At 30.7% G+C, this 17,255-nt stretch overlaps 1 protein-coding gene across 2 annotated transcripts in view; it reads left to right on the top strand.

Moving 5' to 3' along the window:
* Window positions 1–14,570, top strand: part of LOC144844253 (FGGY carbohydrate kinase domain-containing protein-like) — a 66,722-nt gene extending 52,152 nt beyond the window's left edge. The window contains exons 8-13 of one of the 2 annotated variants that reach the window (XM_078701075.1): window positions 10,030–10,199; window positions 10,665–10,821; window positions 11,286–11,360; window positions 11,803–11,923; window positions 12,400–12,449; window positions 13,607–14,570. In XM_078701075.1, the coding sequence (XP_078557201.1) occupies window positions 10,030–10,199; window positions 10,665–10,821; window positions 11,286–11,360; window positions 11,803–11,923; window positions 12,400–12,449; window positions 13,607–13,756 (723 nt within the window). In that variant the 3' untranslated portion in view covers window positions 13,757–14,570. Of the gene's footprint in view, window positions 1–10,029; window positions 10,200–10,664; window positions 10,822–11,285; window positions 11,361–11,802; window positions 11,924–12,354; window positions 12,450–13,606 lie in introns of both variants that reach the window. The other variant, XM_078701074.1, reaches the window with a different exon arrangement.
* Window positions 14,571–17,255: the final 2,685 nt, after the last annotated feature.

The following is a 17,255-nucleotide window of genomic DNA, read 5'->3' as shown; positions in this document are numbered from 1 at the left end:
CTTACTTTTTCTTTTTATGTTGATCATCTTCTTAATAAATGCAATAAGCTGCTTGGGCTGATGTGGTGCAATAGAAAATATCTTAGTCGTTCTTCCAAAGTTTATCTATATATCACCTTAATCCAACCTAATTTAGAATTTTGTTCTGTTATTTACAATTCAATCTCCAAAACCCAAGCCTCACGTATTGACCGACTCTATTCTAGATTTTTGCGCTACATCAGCCATAATCAGAATAACCTTTATAAATGTAACAGTCTTTATAATTGTGATGAGGATAAAAAAATATATCCCATATCTCCCACTTCTTTACGTAGATGTCACAATGATCTTATTTTTCTTTTCTTCATTCAATTTTTGACTGCAACTTTATCTCCAATTTCGGTATTCGTGTTCCCGCCCGTAACTTAAGAAACAACAATGTCCTTTGTGTTCCCTTTTGTAGAGTCAATGTTCTCAAAAATGGTTACATCAGTAGATTAGGTTTATATTATAATAGTTTAGTCCAGGCCCATCCCCATATAGACATTTTTAATTCCAATCTTTATCTGTTTCGTCGTAATTTAAGTGTTTCTGAGTTGTTTTAATTGTTTTGTATATGTTAAACCAAGCTGTAAGTGGCGGATTTGTTTCTGCTGTTGTTTCTGGTTTTAAAAATAAAATAAAATAAAAATAAGAAATAAAATAAAATAAATGGCTCATACGAACAGTTAAATTGTTTTAATTTGATTTTACAGTTTGTTTTGTTTGTTATTGTTTTATCACACATAAAAATAAAAAATACAACATTAGTAAATTAAAGTTAAACATAATTTAAATAAATAACAAGTTATATGTCTTGAATAAAATTAGGTATTGTTTGTGGATGTAAATATATAATGTCCTATTTGTTCGCTAACTAGCACATTTATATGGCACCTTTAGGTTTTGCAAACCTTGTTGCCATTACTGAGTATGTTTATATGCATATTACTTACTGTACACTAGAGTACAATTTTCTAAATGTTTACATTATAACTAAACTTATAAATGTTTCTATATTATTCAGATAGTTGTTTATCATATCTTGTATATTATGCAAAAATGATGCTACATAAAATATACATGCTTTTCAAAAAACCATTATCAAATCTTATTAAAACTGATAATGTAGTACTAAACAAGTTTAACCTATCCTAAATGTCTACATTTTATCAGTTATTCAATAATCTCAAGATAATGAGAATCTTTTTTAACCTGTTTTACCAAGCAGGTTGAAGTAATTGTGTATCCATCAGTGACATCATCAAAAGTAGTGCTTTCATTATAATCCATACTTTCATCTGATGTGTCAGCTTCCAAATTTGATTCACAAGTTTGTTCCTCGTGTTTAATATCTTTTATATTTTCTTGACAATTAGAACTGTCATCAAATTGTTGAACTATTGTCAAAGGAATTAGGTAATCATCAGTAACACCAGAAGTTGTGCCGATGCCCTGATAAATATGGAATTCAGGGGTCACTTCCTGCTGTGTATCTGTGTTGAAATTATGGAAAATAATGTCTCCATGAGATTGTGTATTGTCTGATGTAGATGGTGCATTGGTGGACAATGGTACTGCGTTATAAGAGTCATTGACATAGCTGATAGTAGGTGGAGTTGTACCAACCTGATGAACACTTTGATTTGATGCCTTAAAGCGATGGAAGCAAATAACCAGAATGTAGATTTGAAATATCAATAACATCAGACATCCAAAAATAGCAACAATGACATATATATAAATAACATTGTTGTTGCTGTCATTGTAAGTCTCATTGTCACTGTTCTCCTTTCTTTTTGTATTTTCTTGTGTAGTTAGTTCTCTTCTAGTGTGCTTATCTCTTTCTTCCATAACTGTATCTGTTGTAGGTTGTACAGTAGGTAGTCCATTTACAGTAAGTATACTAGATTTTCTTCCAATAACATTGTACCCTTGTACCTCACAAGTGATAACAGCATTGTTCATATCAGCTGTCACTTTCTCAATGTATAGGATCTTGTCTTCTCCAAATGTTTGACAATTTGTGCTGTTGTTGCTACTACCATTGATTTTCTCACAATTTGTATTTTGTTGTATTTCTTTGTTCAAACTGCTAGAGTATGATATCCAAGTATAATTTAGTTCTGGGACAGTTTTATTGATGGTACCCACAATGCATTGCAATGTTGCTGATTGTCCTAATGTAAAATTATCAATGTTATACACTTCAAGATTTGTGACTAAAATTTTAATATAACAAAAAAAATCCTTTGAGTTCCATGATAGTACATTCATTATGCAATGACTTTCCACATCTTTATTAGCAATAAATATTTTATTGTGATTATTTTTAGAAGTTGGTTTATCAGGGTTCCATCTCAATTCAAGATCTGGATATGAAGCAATTGCTTCACAAGTTAAGGTCACATTTTGTCCTTCAAAATAGAATGGTTGTGAGGATGTACATTTTGGATCCTTTGGAATTGGCCAAACTGTAATGTCTTGTGTAGAAGATTTATTTAAATCCTTAGCATCTATATATCCACATTTATATGATCCTGTGTAAGACTCTGCGAGTTTTAAAATTGTAATTTGATAAACCTGTATATTGTAATCTCCACTTACAAAAATAGTAACAATTTGTGATGGATCAATTGGTAGGACTGTATCATTTAATAAAAGTTTAATATAAGTTTTATTTAATCTTCCTTCCCTGTTGAATGATTCAAATGTACATGTAGCTTGAAATTCTTGGCCAAAAAAATATGCTTTATTTTCAATACTGATGCTTACTGTTGGACTCGTTGGTAAATACCATGATTGTGATACATTATGCAAACATGAAAATATAATCATAAATTTAAAGTTTAAAGTAAACAATGTTGACAACATTGTATATAATCAATCAATCAAGGTATTCTTCCACAATAGAAAACATTCTAAGCTTGAAAAAAAATCCCACACATTAGATATGGAATTGTTTTCCAGTTCTAAGCTTCATTGTTATGATGTAACACTGTACAGTCTTTAAGTTAAGAGGTTACTTCAAATATTTCCAAGATATATTGTAGCTATAGAATTACAATTTAACTGACATCTGAATGGTTTTTAATCGACAAACTGCTTACCATAGTTTTAATACAGTAGTAATATGCCTATCTGTCAGTATTAGTTGAAAGACTATTGATGATTGGCAAAGTTCTAGCTAATCATTTCAATAAAAACGTTTTTTCTGTTTCTTTTTTTAATGCTAGTTGGTTTCTGTTATTTTAATTTATAAATTAGTTTGGTTTTGTGAAGCCTCCAATTAGTTCCTGGTTCATTCTCTACAAATAGCATATTAGATTTTTGTAATGCAAATTTACAAGAGTAAAATAGACAAATAAAACAGAACTTTCCTGCTGATCTAATTTGTTAACTATTGTTGGGAAAAGGTAATAGTAATGACACCATAAAACTTTCATATAGATTTTATCTTGTTGAGAAATATCTTTTCACTTATAATTCTAAGTATGTACAACTAATTTATAAACAATTTGACACGCAAACGGCATATGAAACTCATGCTTCAAATAGTAAATAGTAAAAAACAAAACTATTATGCAAGTATCAGGCTGTCATTATATTAGATAAGGTTAATTTTTTTTTTCAGTTTTATCAAATGTTCAAAAGAAAATAAATTTAAATAGCTATAAATATTCTTTGAAAACCTATTGTACAATTGGGTACAAAGTACAGTAAATTACAATAATAATAACATTACGGGACTCACTTATATTCTAATTTTTTTGACATCATGACGTAGTCTAAATGAAAATGAAGACGAAAACTCTTTTAAATGTGTAGAATTATGATGAAAGATCTGAAAAAATGCATTTTTAATTGAGCTATTCATAGATAGGCACATTTAAAAAATTAATTCATATCTACAGCAGCTTCCATATTATAATTATGAAGGTCACTTTTCATTATGAGAAGCAGTGACAGATTCAAATATACAGTATAGGTATAAACATTTTTATAATATAATAGTATAATAATCATCAATGGCCACCTAAATTTCTTTTAAAGACATTTAAATATTGTTTAATCCATCAAATATGATACAGTAGAGTGTTTATAAATCACTTAATCTTAAATAAAGAGATTCCTCCATATTATTATCTACCTTTATTTCATATGGATGTTCTTCAAGTTCAGTGTGTTTAGAGTTTTCACTTTTGTCTACCTGCTCCAGCAAACGAACTGGAGTTATATATTCATCAGTGACATCATCAATAGTTGTGCTGATGTCATAATAAGTGTGTAAATCAACATTTTCATCTGATGTGTTGTCAACTTCCAAATTGATATTAATTTGTTGACCTGCTTGTTTCTCTTGTTTAATAACTTCTTCACATTTAGAGCTTTCATGATGATCTAATTGGTTAACTATAGACAAGGGGGTCATGTAACCATCAGTGACATTATCAGTGACATCATCAGAAGTTGTAAGGATTTCATGATAAAAATGATGTTTTGGATTGTCATGATTATAGCAAGAATGCAATTGTTGTGCATTGGCTGACAGTGACACAGCTTTGTAAGGAGCTGCTCTGTAGGGCTTTGCTCTGTAGGGCTCAGCCTTGTAGGGAGCTGCTCTGTAGGAGTTGTTATCATAGCTGACAATAGCCTGACTTGTGCCAACCTGATTACTTTGACCTAATGACCTCTTTAAACGATAAAAACAAATAACAATAACACTAATTAGAATTATCAGTAACAGAAGAAATCCAAAAAGTGCAACAATTACATAAATAAAAAATGTGTTGGTTGCACTATTGTTCTCTTCAATATATGTTGTAGTTGTTTTGATGTATTTTTGAGTTGTCAATGTATCTATGGAAGGTTCTTGTCTAGATGGTTCATTTACAGTAATTCTACTAGAGTTTCTATCGCTTTTAGTTGCAACTGTACCTGTAGGTTCAATAGTTGTTATTGTATCTGTTGTAGTTTCTACAGTAGGTAGTCCATTTACAGTAAGTATACTTGAGTATCTTCCAATAACATTGTACCATTGTACTTCACAAGTGATAACAGCATTGTTCATATCAGCTGTCACATTCTCAATGTATAGGATCTTGTCATCTCCAAACATTTGGCAGTTTTTGCTGTTGCTATCAGTGTAATTACAATTTCTTTTTCGTTCAATTTCTTCTACTAAACTCTTAGATTCAGATATCCAAGTATAGATGAGATCTGAAATGGTGTCATCCACAATGCATTGCAATGTTGCTGGTTGCCCTAATGTAATGTAATTACCAATGTTGTATACTTTAATATTTGTGACTAAAATTGTAATTTTACAAGCAAATATTTCTGAGCTCCATGATGGTACATTTGTTAAACATCGATATTCAAACCCATTAATGTCTTTTTCAGCAATGAATGTTATGTTGTGAGGATTTTTAGAAGTGGATTTTTCAGAGTTCCATTGTAATGTAATGTCTGGATATGTAGCAATAGCTTCACATTTGATGCTAACTTCTTGTCCTTCAAAATAAAATGGCTGCGAAGATGTACATTTAGGATTCACTGGAATTGGCCAAACTATAACTGATTTTTCTTGCTCAGATATTACATACATACCATTATCATAGACACACTTGTATGATCCTGTGTGAGACTCTGTAATATTCAATATTGATGTTTTAAATAACTGTAGCTTGTTTTTAGCATAGATTGACTCAAACTCTGATGTATCTATCACTTGGTATGTATCATTCCTAGTAATTTTTATGTTATATTTATCAATACTTTCTGGAAAAGATTGAAATTCACAAGTAATAGTAAGTTGTTGACCAGCAAAATAAATCCTATCTGCAATATCTATTTGTACTGTTTGACTTGATATTGGTGGTAATGTTACAATGTTCACACAAAAAATATAAACAATATTTATTGACAACATTTTATTTCGTTGAATTGAAGAATCTCTGTTCTTTAAAATCCTGAAATCACAATTAATATTTGTCCAGTTCAATGCATGCAATCCATAGAAAATGACACAAACAAGAATTTTCATGTAATTAGGATTACATTTCACCAATACAACATATACATGTGAAAGTTGAAAATTTGAGAAAATGACTGGCAATTTCTTCAGCTCAATGTTCAATAGATTTGTGATGCTTACTAAATGCGTCATTACATCATGTTTTTAACAATATCTATTAACATTTAAACCAATCACTTTCATTAATTTCATATGATTATTTTAAAGCACCTTTTTATAGATTTAGTTTAGTTTTGTAATTTAACATTATAATGTTTTTTAGCTGTAGTTTTTATGAGCAATTTTCTAGTTATTTTCTTTATTAATACAGAAATATTATTAAATATTATACTGTAGAACCCTCTATAGTTTAGTTTTTGTTATTACTATTCGTTTTTAACCTGATTTGAATTCTTTAATTATTAAGTTATAATTATAAAATTGACATATCAGTAACAAAAGATTTGAAAGTGTAATATATGAAAGCAAGAGGAGACATATTACAGTGTTTTTACTTTTATTTCTGGAAATACTTCTTCAAGTTGTATTTTGTAGAATTTGCATCAGCAGTACATATTTAACTATTATATACCATTACTTCACAGGGATGTTCTAATGTGTCACATTCAACCTGCTCCAGCAAAAGAGCTGGAGTTGTAGATCCATCAAAGTCGGTACCAATGTCATAATGAGTGTGTAAATCAATACTTTCATTTAATATTTAGTTTTCAGGTATTCTTGTACAATATGATAAAGAATAATAATGGAGCTACTTTCATAGTGTCATCTATATATAAATAATGAAATGCTTTTATTATTGTTATTTAAAGAGAAAGGGAAGAAGACAATTAATAAAAGAATATAAAAATGTGTGTTGTTGAAATATATATGTATATACATGTATGTACAAGATATATCATAGAAAGAATGTCACAATCACATAAAAGTCCTAAAACTAAAGGAAGTTAAACTCTTGTTCTCTAATACTGCATCATTTTTTTCATTACAGTAATTAGAAAGGTTTTTATATTGTCTTCAATGCCATTTCCATCATCGGTTGATAAACAAAACATTTAAATTAGTTTGTTTATTGACATTTAAGTTTTAAATACATGGTTTCGGTTTTTCTTTTATTTTCATTGACAGTTATTAGTTTTCTATTTTTGTATACTGTGTTTTACAAAGTTATATACACAATTCAGTATTAATTTAGCATTTATTTTCTGTATAATGACCAACTGACCATTTTCAATAGGTCATTTTACCACTTGTTGACCGCATGATATTTCTAGCAATAATGAATATATCAAGTATAATGTAATCATAATTCATAACATATCATATCCAGAATCAAGCAGCAACTTTTATCAGATCAGATCAAAATATTATTCAATATTAATAAAAGCATTGTATTTTCTTTTATCCTATTAACATTTAATTAACTATTAATCTATTATGTGTTCATAAATCACTCAATGTTAAATAAATAGACTCTGTTGTACTATTTGTAGGACCTAACATTAATTTACATGGATGTTCTTCAAGTTCAGTGTGTTTAGAGTTTTCACTTTTTTCTACCTCCTCAAGCCCAGAAACAGGAGTTATGTAGTCATCAGTGATGTCATCAAAAGTTGTGCTGATGTCATAATAAGTGTGTAAATCAACATTATCATCTGATGTGTTGTCAACTTCCAAATTGCTTGTTGATTTATCCATTTTTGTATCTGCTTGTTTTTCTTGGTGATCTAATTGGTTAACTATAGACAAGGGGGTCATGTAACCATCTGTGACATCATCAGTGACATCATCAGAAGTTGTATGGATTTCATGATAAAAATGGAGTTCAGGGTTGTTTTCCCATGAATCTTTACGATTATAGCAGGTATTGTCAGAATGCAATTGTTGTGCATTGGCTGAGAGTGATACAGCTTTGTAAGGAGCTGCTTTGTAAGGAGCTGCTCTGTAGGGCTTTGCTCTGTAGGGCTCAGCCTTGTAGGGAGCTGCTCTGTAGGAGTTGTTGTCATAGCTGACCATAGCCTGACTTGTTCCAACCTGATTACTTTGACCTAATGACCTCTTTAAACGATAAAAACAAATAACAATAACACTAATTAGAATTATCAGTAACAGAAGAAATCCAAAAAGTGCAACAATTACATAAATAAAAAATGTGTTGGTTGCACTATTGTTCTCTTCAATATATGTTGTAGTTGTTTTGATGTATTTTTTAGTTGTCAATGTATCTATGGAAGGTTCTTGTCTAGATGGTCCATTTATAGTAATTCTACTCATGTTTCTATCGCTTTTAGTTGCAACTGTATCTGTAGTTTCTGTAGTAGTTATTGTATCTGTTGTAGGTTCCACAGTAGTTAGTTCATTTACAGTAAGTATACTAGAGTTTCTGCCAATAACATTGTACCCTTGTACCTCACAAGTGATAACAGCATTGTTCATATCAGCTGTCACTCTTTCAATATTTAGAATGTTGTCATCAATATTTGTTGCTACCATTCTTGCAATTTGAATTTCTATTTTGATGAATTTCTATCTCTAAAGATTCTGATGTCCAAGTATAGTTGAAATCTGAAATGGTTTCATCTACAATGCATTGCAATGTTGCTGGTTGTCCTAATGTAAAATTACCGCAAGTGTTTATTTTGATATTTGTGACTAAAATTGTAAATTTACAAGCAAAGGTTTTTTCTGAGCTCCATGGCCATGATGGTACATTCAATGAGCATTGATATTCAAACCCATTAATGTCTTTTTCAGCAATGAATGTTATGTTGTGAGGATTTTTAGAAGTGGATTTTTCTGAGTTCCATTGTAATGTACTGTCTGGATATGTAGCAATAGCTTCACATTTGATGCTAACTTCTTGTCCTTCAAAATAAAATGGCTGCAAAGATGTACATTTAGGATTCACTGGAATTGGCCAAACTATAACTGATTTTTCTTGCCCAGATTTTACATACATACCATTATCATAGACACACTTGTATAATCCTGTGTGAGACTCTGTAATATTCAATATTGACATTTCGAAAAACTGTAGAATGTAATTGTTTCTTTTATGAGTTAACTCAAACTCTGATGTATCTATCTGCTGGTCGATGGCATTCTTTGTAAGTTTGATGTAATTTTTGTCAATACGTGCATCAAAACATTCAAATCTACAAGTGATAGTAAGTTGTTCACCAGCAAAGTATGTTCTGTCAGCTATATTTGTGATTACTGATCGTTCCTGGCTTGCTATTAATGGTAGTAAAGGTGCAATATTCATGTAAAAAACAACTATTTGTCTGACATTTAACGTTGTTAATTTTGACAGCATTTTATCTGGTTGAAGTTAACAGTATGTACTTGCAATGTAGACTATCTCAAACGATTAATACAGTATTTTGTTTCTAGTCCAGTTACATAAATCCGTAAAAATAAAACGGAACAAAGATGTGATGATTTTCAGTCTTTCAGTTGTATTTCATTTCAGGTATAGCTGTGCAAAGTCAACATTTATTTTCACTATCTCTTCTAATTTCCACTCAACTAACTCAACTACGGAATACGTGTTACATTCTAAATGTGCCATTCAATTATATTTCAAGCAATAAATATTCATTTTATCATTTTAATACAATTTAAGACAATAAGCAAGTAAATAAATTTAGTTTTGTTTATTTTAAAGTTTAATGTCCATTGTTAGTTTTTGTTTTTATGGACAGTAAAACTTTTCTATTAATAGTTACATAGTTAAATTTATTCGTTTTAAATTTAATTTTAATAATTCACATATTGTGTTCTGTTTCTTTATTTGGAGTTATACCTTTGCTCTATTTCTGAAATATTCAGTTGAACTATTTGGATATGTAGGTTATCAAAATGTAATGATGAAGATAATCGTAATACATTTACATGCATTATAGAGAATAAATATGTTTACTTTGTTGGCTGCAAAACAAAATAAATGGTTCTTTTTCTTTTCTTGTGTTTAGGTTAGTGAAGCTGCATTGTTTGTTCCAGGAGTATGGGGACCTTACTACAGTGCAATGGTTCCAGGTTATTGGTTGAACGAAGGAGGTCAAAGTGCATCTGGGAAACTGATTGATTTTGTAATAGAAACTCACCGGGCATATGATGAATTGAAGATGAAATCTGCAAAAAGGTAAGAGACTATATTTTTTAACATGCAGACACACACACAAAATGTTATATTCCTTACCTGGTATGGTAAAATGGCATTGTGTGGCCATGCAGCTAAGACAGAAGCACTGTAAACACATGTATAATAGGTTCAATACACTCCTCAGATAGTTTTCGACTCTCAAATAAGGTCTAAAAAGTGGAGGTCCTATGTACAAATTTGGCTTATGTTAACTGAAAATATGTCCCAGTGTTCATTTTGGTCCCTTTCATTATTCACTGTGTTTTTATTGTGTTTTTGTATTACTTATTCAACTTAAGTTTTTTTATGGAACTTATGAAAGGTGTGAATTGAATTGTGTTACACAAATTACATTATGTATATGTACTGTACACTTTTTATTGCACAAATCACAGAAAAAAGATAGTGCATCTGTTAGAAAAATTACAATAGATTTTAAAGTAATTCTTATAATTGTTTTAACAGGAATATTCATGTACATGATTTTCTGAATGAGCTTCTTCTTTCTATGGCAATAAACCAGAAATTACAATCACCGGCTTCTCTCACAGCAGACTTACATGTTTGGCCTGATTTCCATGGTAACAGGTCTCCATTGGCGGACCCTACCTTAAAAGGCATGGTAAGAAAATTATTAAATTAATACTAAGATATAGTTTATTAATTGTAAACCAGTATAAATTTAACTTGTGTCTTTAACTTTTGTCAATCTAATCGAAACCAGAGGAAAATGTTTTCACTATTAAATTAATACTGTTATTAGTCTTTTGTAAAAAGATTAATATTTGTTGAAATCAAGTCTCAGAGGCAGATTTTATTAAATAGAGAAATGTGATTGTTTAGCATTGGTTGAATTTAAAGTTGCTTTCTTTCAATCTCTCTCTTTATTCCGAGTTCATAGAATTCTGGATACATTTCGTGGCAACTTAATAATAGATTTTTGACTTTTTAGCACAGATATAACCAATATTTGTAACCTTTCTAAAAGCAGAGTTCAAATTGTCTAGTTTCTGTAATGATAGATACTTTTGTTTATTAATGTCCATATAAGGAGTGATTGTTTTACACATTTAAATTTTTTTGCAGATTTCCGGGTTAGCATTATCTTCGTCGATTGAAAGTTTGGCATTGTTGTATTTGGCGACTATCCAAGCAATTGCAGTAAGTTTACAGAAAGTATATGAAAATGAAACATTATAGATGAGTCCATTATGTATAGCTATGATTAATAAATTCCAAACATTATATCAATATTAAATTACTAGAATCATGGTTGGTCACAATTTGATATGTCAAACTGATTATGTAAATGTGTGTTTTTATTTATGACACATCAATGAGAAAATGCACAGATTACAGGATAAGAAATAAGTACCAGCGATTTTGCTAAAGCTGCCATCATCTTGTTGTTTTGTATGTCATTGTATTGATATTGATTGATTGATGTTGGTCAAATAAATAAATAAATGAAACGAAAAAAAACCAAAAAATGTTGTCAGGTTTTTGGCAGGTCACATTTTTGGCTATGATAAAACAAACATTAATTTTTTTCAGAATTTTTTTCTACAATTGAAAATGACTAATATTAATTTTATATACATAGTTGGGTACAAAGCATATCATAGAATCTATGGAAAAAGCTGGGCATAGCTTCAGTTCTGTATTTTCTTGTGGAGGTCTTAGTAAGAACAAACTGTTTGTACAGGTACATGCTGATGTTACAGGTTAGTCATGACATTCCCACTCATCAATGGTTCTAGCATAACAACCGAGACATTCCTCAACCATGCTTTCATCAACACATGGTGTACCACAACGCATACCTACTTTCCTAGTGTTTATTCGCCATGCAAACCTTTAAACAATATTAAATGCGTGCACAGAATGCAATCTATATAACATTCAGTTTCTGGTCTCAATTAAATCACTTCAGTACTCGACGAAAGTTTAAAAAACCTGATTTACAGCCATGTCAACTGGGAGTTACACTTGCCGTCAATTTAACCTGGGTCTTTCTGCATGGTAATCCTACTGTAACCACTCAACAACCTCCACAAAGACATCCACCATCTAAAAATATCTTTGAAAATTAGTCTTTGATTTTGCATGTGATTTATAATTGCAATTTTTAATATGTTATTTATTGTTTTTGTAGGATTACCTGTCATGTTGCCTAAAGAATGCGATTCAGTTCTTGTAGGTGCTGCTATCTTGGGGGCGTGTGCTTCATCACAGTTTAAAGATGTTCAGGTTAGTGACACAATTCAGGTCATTTTTTAAAGGTAAGGGTAAAGTTCAACTACTAAAGTTTGCTGTACAATCTTGTTCTGAAATCATATGTACATTCCTAATACGTTGTCAAAAAAATGGTTTTCGGTAAAGTTGTACTTTAACACCTGCTTCAGCTTGGATCACCACTCTCAAACTTTCATCAGTAGGTATATTTTGAATTTTGTTGTAAGAATTATTAATTGTTTGGTATTAACTATATAATTTAAGCTAATTGGAACATACAGTATTTTGGCGGCGTTTTAAATTTTTTTTATATTTCATACGCATCCAATAACGAGCAACTCACCAATTACAGGATGGATAAACTATGTTATAATTTATTCTGCTTATAAACTAAGTGTCATTTGAGGCTTAGAGAGTGGAGTTGAAAGAGTTGTAAGTTACAACCCTGGCACTAGGTCAGTATTGAACCCTGGACCTTGGGATTGAAAGGCACACCAAGCTACAGCTCTATTAGAACTAAAGTAGTATACAAGCACAATGAATATTTTAAATATAAAAGCTATTACAAAATAAACATGTGCCTGGATTTCACAAAACATTATCACTTTCAGTACAGGTTTCACAAATGTATCAAGATCAAAGAAATCATTAAGATAATTATAAACATGAATTAAATATTAATGTACTAATAACTGTCTTTATTATAAGCAAGGTAGTCAAACTTGTTTTTATTTTGTTATTTATTACTGCTTTTGTACTCAATAACAAAATAAAGACTTTCTTTCATAAATCAGCAACAAGCAACAAAAATTAACTTCTACAAATCAAACATAATGATAAAGAGTCCAGTTCAGTCGTCCCACATATGTTTTCACTATATTGAACTTTTCCAAAGAGCTATGTCTCTTGCTGCAAAATTCCATCAAGTCCTTCAAAGACTCCAACCTGATGCCTCTTCGTTTAATATCTTTTTGTAAAATAGATAATAGACTTTGATGTTTACTGAAGTAAAACACATCTGGACCTTTTCTAATTTTATGTTTCTTTTTTTTTAGTTTCATACAATGGATCCATCACGTATGACCTTACAGAATATTGTAATTAACCATAATATTAAGCAAGATTTTGGTAAAATACTTTTAGTTCAGCTCGATAAAAATATTTTCTTTTAGGATGCTATGAAAAACATGTGTAAGGTGGGATCTATTGTAGAACCAGTAAAGTCAAACATGTCATACTATAAGAAGAAATACGCTGTGTTTAAGAAAATGGTGCAGGACCAAAAAGAATACCAAAGTGTTATGGAAAGTATATCAATATAATACAATTAGTAGAGTGATGCATATGATGCCAAAATGTTATGTAATGTTATAAAAACATTATGTGATTATATAACTGAAAAAACTCCCATTTTGTATGAATTATTTGAAATTATATAAACTTTTAATTTGTTTTAATGATGCAATTATTTTACGTTGAAAATGTAATTTACTAAAATAAATTTAAAATATTAATGCAAATTTTATTGTTATTACTATGTTTTGGTTGTTATGCTATAACCGTCTTTGGGAAAAGATGGTTTTAACAAAACCGAAACATTGAGACATTCTCTACCATACTTTATCTCATTTTGGAAACATGCAGTGTACCGCAAACTCTACTAGTGTTTTATTTGTCATGCATAATTACCATCCAAATAGATCTTTCAAAGTTAGGATAAATACCAATAATTATGTATCTTCAGTGAGATTATAGATTTACGGCGGCCATATTTATGGTTCTCATACAGTTGGAATCACTTCTCAGTCAGGAGTCCGCCCTCTAGCCAATCTATTTTAGCTCATTGGGTATCTGCAATTATAATGATGTCATATATTCTTTGGCGCCCTCTCCAGTTTCAGTGCATGGTTTCTTCAGTTGTTACCCTGGACGTATAGACTATTCAAAACTAGTATAACTTGTGTGCATATCAAACTAAAATAACACTCAGTAGTCTATGTGAAAGTCAGAAAGAATTAATGTTGATTTTACTGGTGCCTTGTTTTAGTGACATTGATACCAATGATACAATGAAAACTAATCAAATCAAAACTGAGATATTAAATAAATTGTTTATTATAAAAACAAGTAGATTGTTATTGCTAAACTGAAAGTTATTCATGTCATGTGAATGTCAAAAATATTATATATGTCAAATATTATATTGCCACATTACGTTCTAAACATATATGTTAATGTTAATGGAACATTTAAAAACAAACTTAATTAAAAGTAATGAAGACAAAATGAAAAGTGCTTTAATAAAAACGCCTATTTTTCGTGGGATATACGTCTAAATATATCATAAAATCTAAATCTGGAAATGAAAATTATTTTTTTTGTCTGTAAAATGCTTTTAAATATTTTTAGAGTTTATTTTAATACTCACGTTCTATATACATCATTTTATCTTGCATTAAAATCCCTCCTTTGACACACCCTTTAAAGGGAACTTGTCCGACAAATTAATGAGGGGAAATTCATGTTTTCACACTACAGGTCCCTGGAGATGTCCCCTTAATAGGGGTAATTACACTGTAGTGTACTAAACATAACAAACATTTACAGAATATTTGGAATCATCCATTTATTAAGGGATTCTGCTGCAATTACTGCAGTAACTACATTTTACTGCAATAATATATGATATTAGTTCAGTGTAGAAGTTTATGAAGTGACAAAACACAATATTACTGCAGTTACTGCAGTAAAATAATTTGGAAATGGTCCCTACTACATTGCCTGGTAAATGTGCTCTACCATTATCTCATCTGATTGGTTCTTTATTGCTTCTTTGTCAGTTTTGTAGATTTTGTTTGCATACAATGATAATTGCTGACTATCTTTTGAGAATTTGTTACACAGACCGGTACCGATACTTGTCGCATACTCATGCTCGGTGCTGTGATGATGGTCTCCTATTAAATGCATGTATCCACGTTTTTTTTCAGTTATCTCGTTTATGTTCTCAGCGCTACTAGGCCTAGTGGGCTTTTCAGTTTGTTGTCCATTAATCACAACCTCAGGAGAACTTGTGTTCACATCTACATCTTTCTGACAACCATCTGGTGTGTGTTTAATAATCATTTGCACAGCCTGGCTTTTATTTTGATATTTATCAGCTCTTGTCGCCAACTTGTAAAGAATAAGTAAAACAAGCGATGTGGAAATGAATGCTGTACACCCAACTATTATAAGTATCTCAATAACTTTGGTCAGTTTCTTTGTTTTATGTTCAGATGAACTTATATTCATATTTTGGTTATCAATTTCAATTAATGTTGACGATTCCATTATTTTTAATAATTCTATTGTTGTTGTCTGTTCTTGGTTCAGTACTACAGAAGCTGATCCTTCCGAGTAAGTTCCATTTACTGTGCACGTCAAAATTAGTCCAATCATTACATTTTCAAAGTTTTCAATTATCAAAGAATTATTATCAGTTGTTGCATTAAACAAGGAAATATTTTGCAATTCCCAGCTGTAGAACACTTCGTTTATGTCATTTTTGACAATACATTTAAATTCCGCAACCTGTCCAATCTCAAGATTTGATACTGTCACAAGTGCAATACTTAAACGTTGCTTAATGACGATGTCAAAAAAACATGACTCTATATGATTGCTTCTCCCTAAAGCGTGATAATGGCATATGGGTTGTTTACGTCCAGGTAGCCCTACAGCTGTGAACGTTACTTGATCTGTAGTGACTGAATCACTGTGAAATCTTGTCTTGTCATCATAATCTGGGTTCCAGATTATGGTAAGGTCATCATAGGGGTATGTACTACAGTTTAGTTTGATGACATCACCGATGTAGTATGATGTACCATCGTGTGTGCACACAGGGCCTTCCAATTCTGGCCATACTTTGAGTATTTTACTACTGGACATCAACCCATCATACTCACATCTATATTCTCCACTGTCATCCTCATGTAGTTGATTTAGTTTCAAATTAACTGGATTTTCATCATTAGTAATTTCGTGGTGCTGCGAATTTAAAACATCCTCACCATTTTTCGTAAATCGAACATTACTTGCTGTAATAGTTGAACCAAAATTATGCAGTTCGCAAATGAATAAGCATTTATCTCCCACGATTAAATGAGTTTTCAAGTAGTCATTGAAAATAAGCCTGATTTCTGGATCGGCATCCGCCAACATGCATCCGTGAATAAGAGCGATGATGATGACAACCAACATGTCAAAGGTCAGCAATATATAAAGCTAAGAGGATAAACCAATTAGTTTTCATGAGAGAAGAAAGTAAGCAGTACTTTACTTAAGCATAAACATGCGTAACAACTAAAGTAAGAATGGAATCACTTGCGTACAGTGAAAATGAACATAAAAACATTACTAGATACAGTTTCGATTGATCACTGATAAGTTGTTTAAAAATAGTTAGAACATGTGATATACTAGGAAGATGAATGCAGATGTGTTGAGATCATGCATTCTGGAAATCCCCATTGAATATTATACAAAGGAGCTTTGCTAATGGAACAGTCAATCTTAACGAATGAAATATAAAATATTCATTATTTGTTTTAAGTTAACTTTTTCTTTAATGAATCCACTGCTTCCATCTTGAACCAACCCTGAAGGCTTGATTGGAAGCTAGGCCATTCAATATAGACACCGCACAATACAGGTTGATTTTCAAACATGGATCCATTGCACGGCACCGTGTTGCAAAAAATTCTCAAAATGCAATAGTACCATTAAATATCACTTTTCCATTGAATAGAACTAATACTGAATCAATCAATCAAATGG

The sequence above is a fragment of the Antedon bifida genome, chromosome 6 (genome assembly GCF_963402885.1).
Source record: "Antedon bifida chromosome 6, ecAntBifi1.1, whole genome shotgun sequence".
NCBI lineage: Eukaryota > Metazoa > Echinodermata > Crinoidea > Comatulida > Antedonidae > Antedon > Antedon bifida.
The sequence above is the reverse complement of the archived record's forward strand: the minus strand, read 5'-3'. Positions and strand labels throughout refer to the sequence as shown.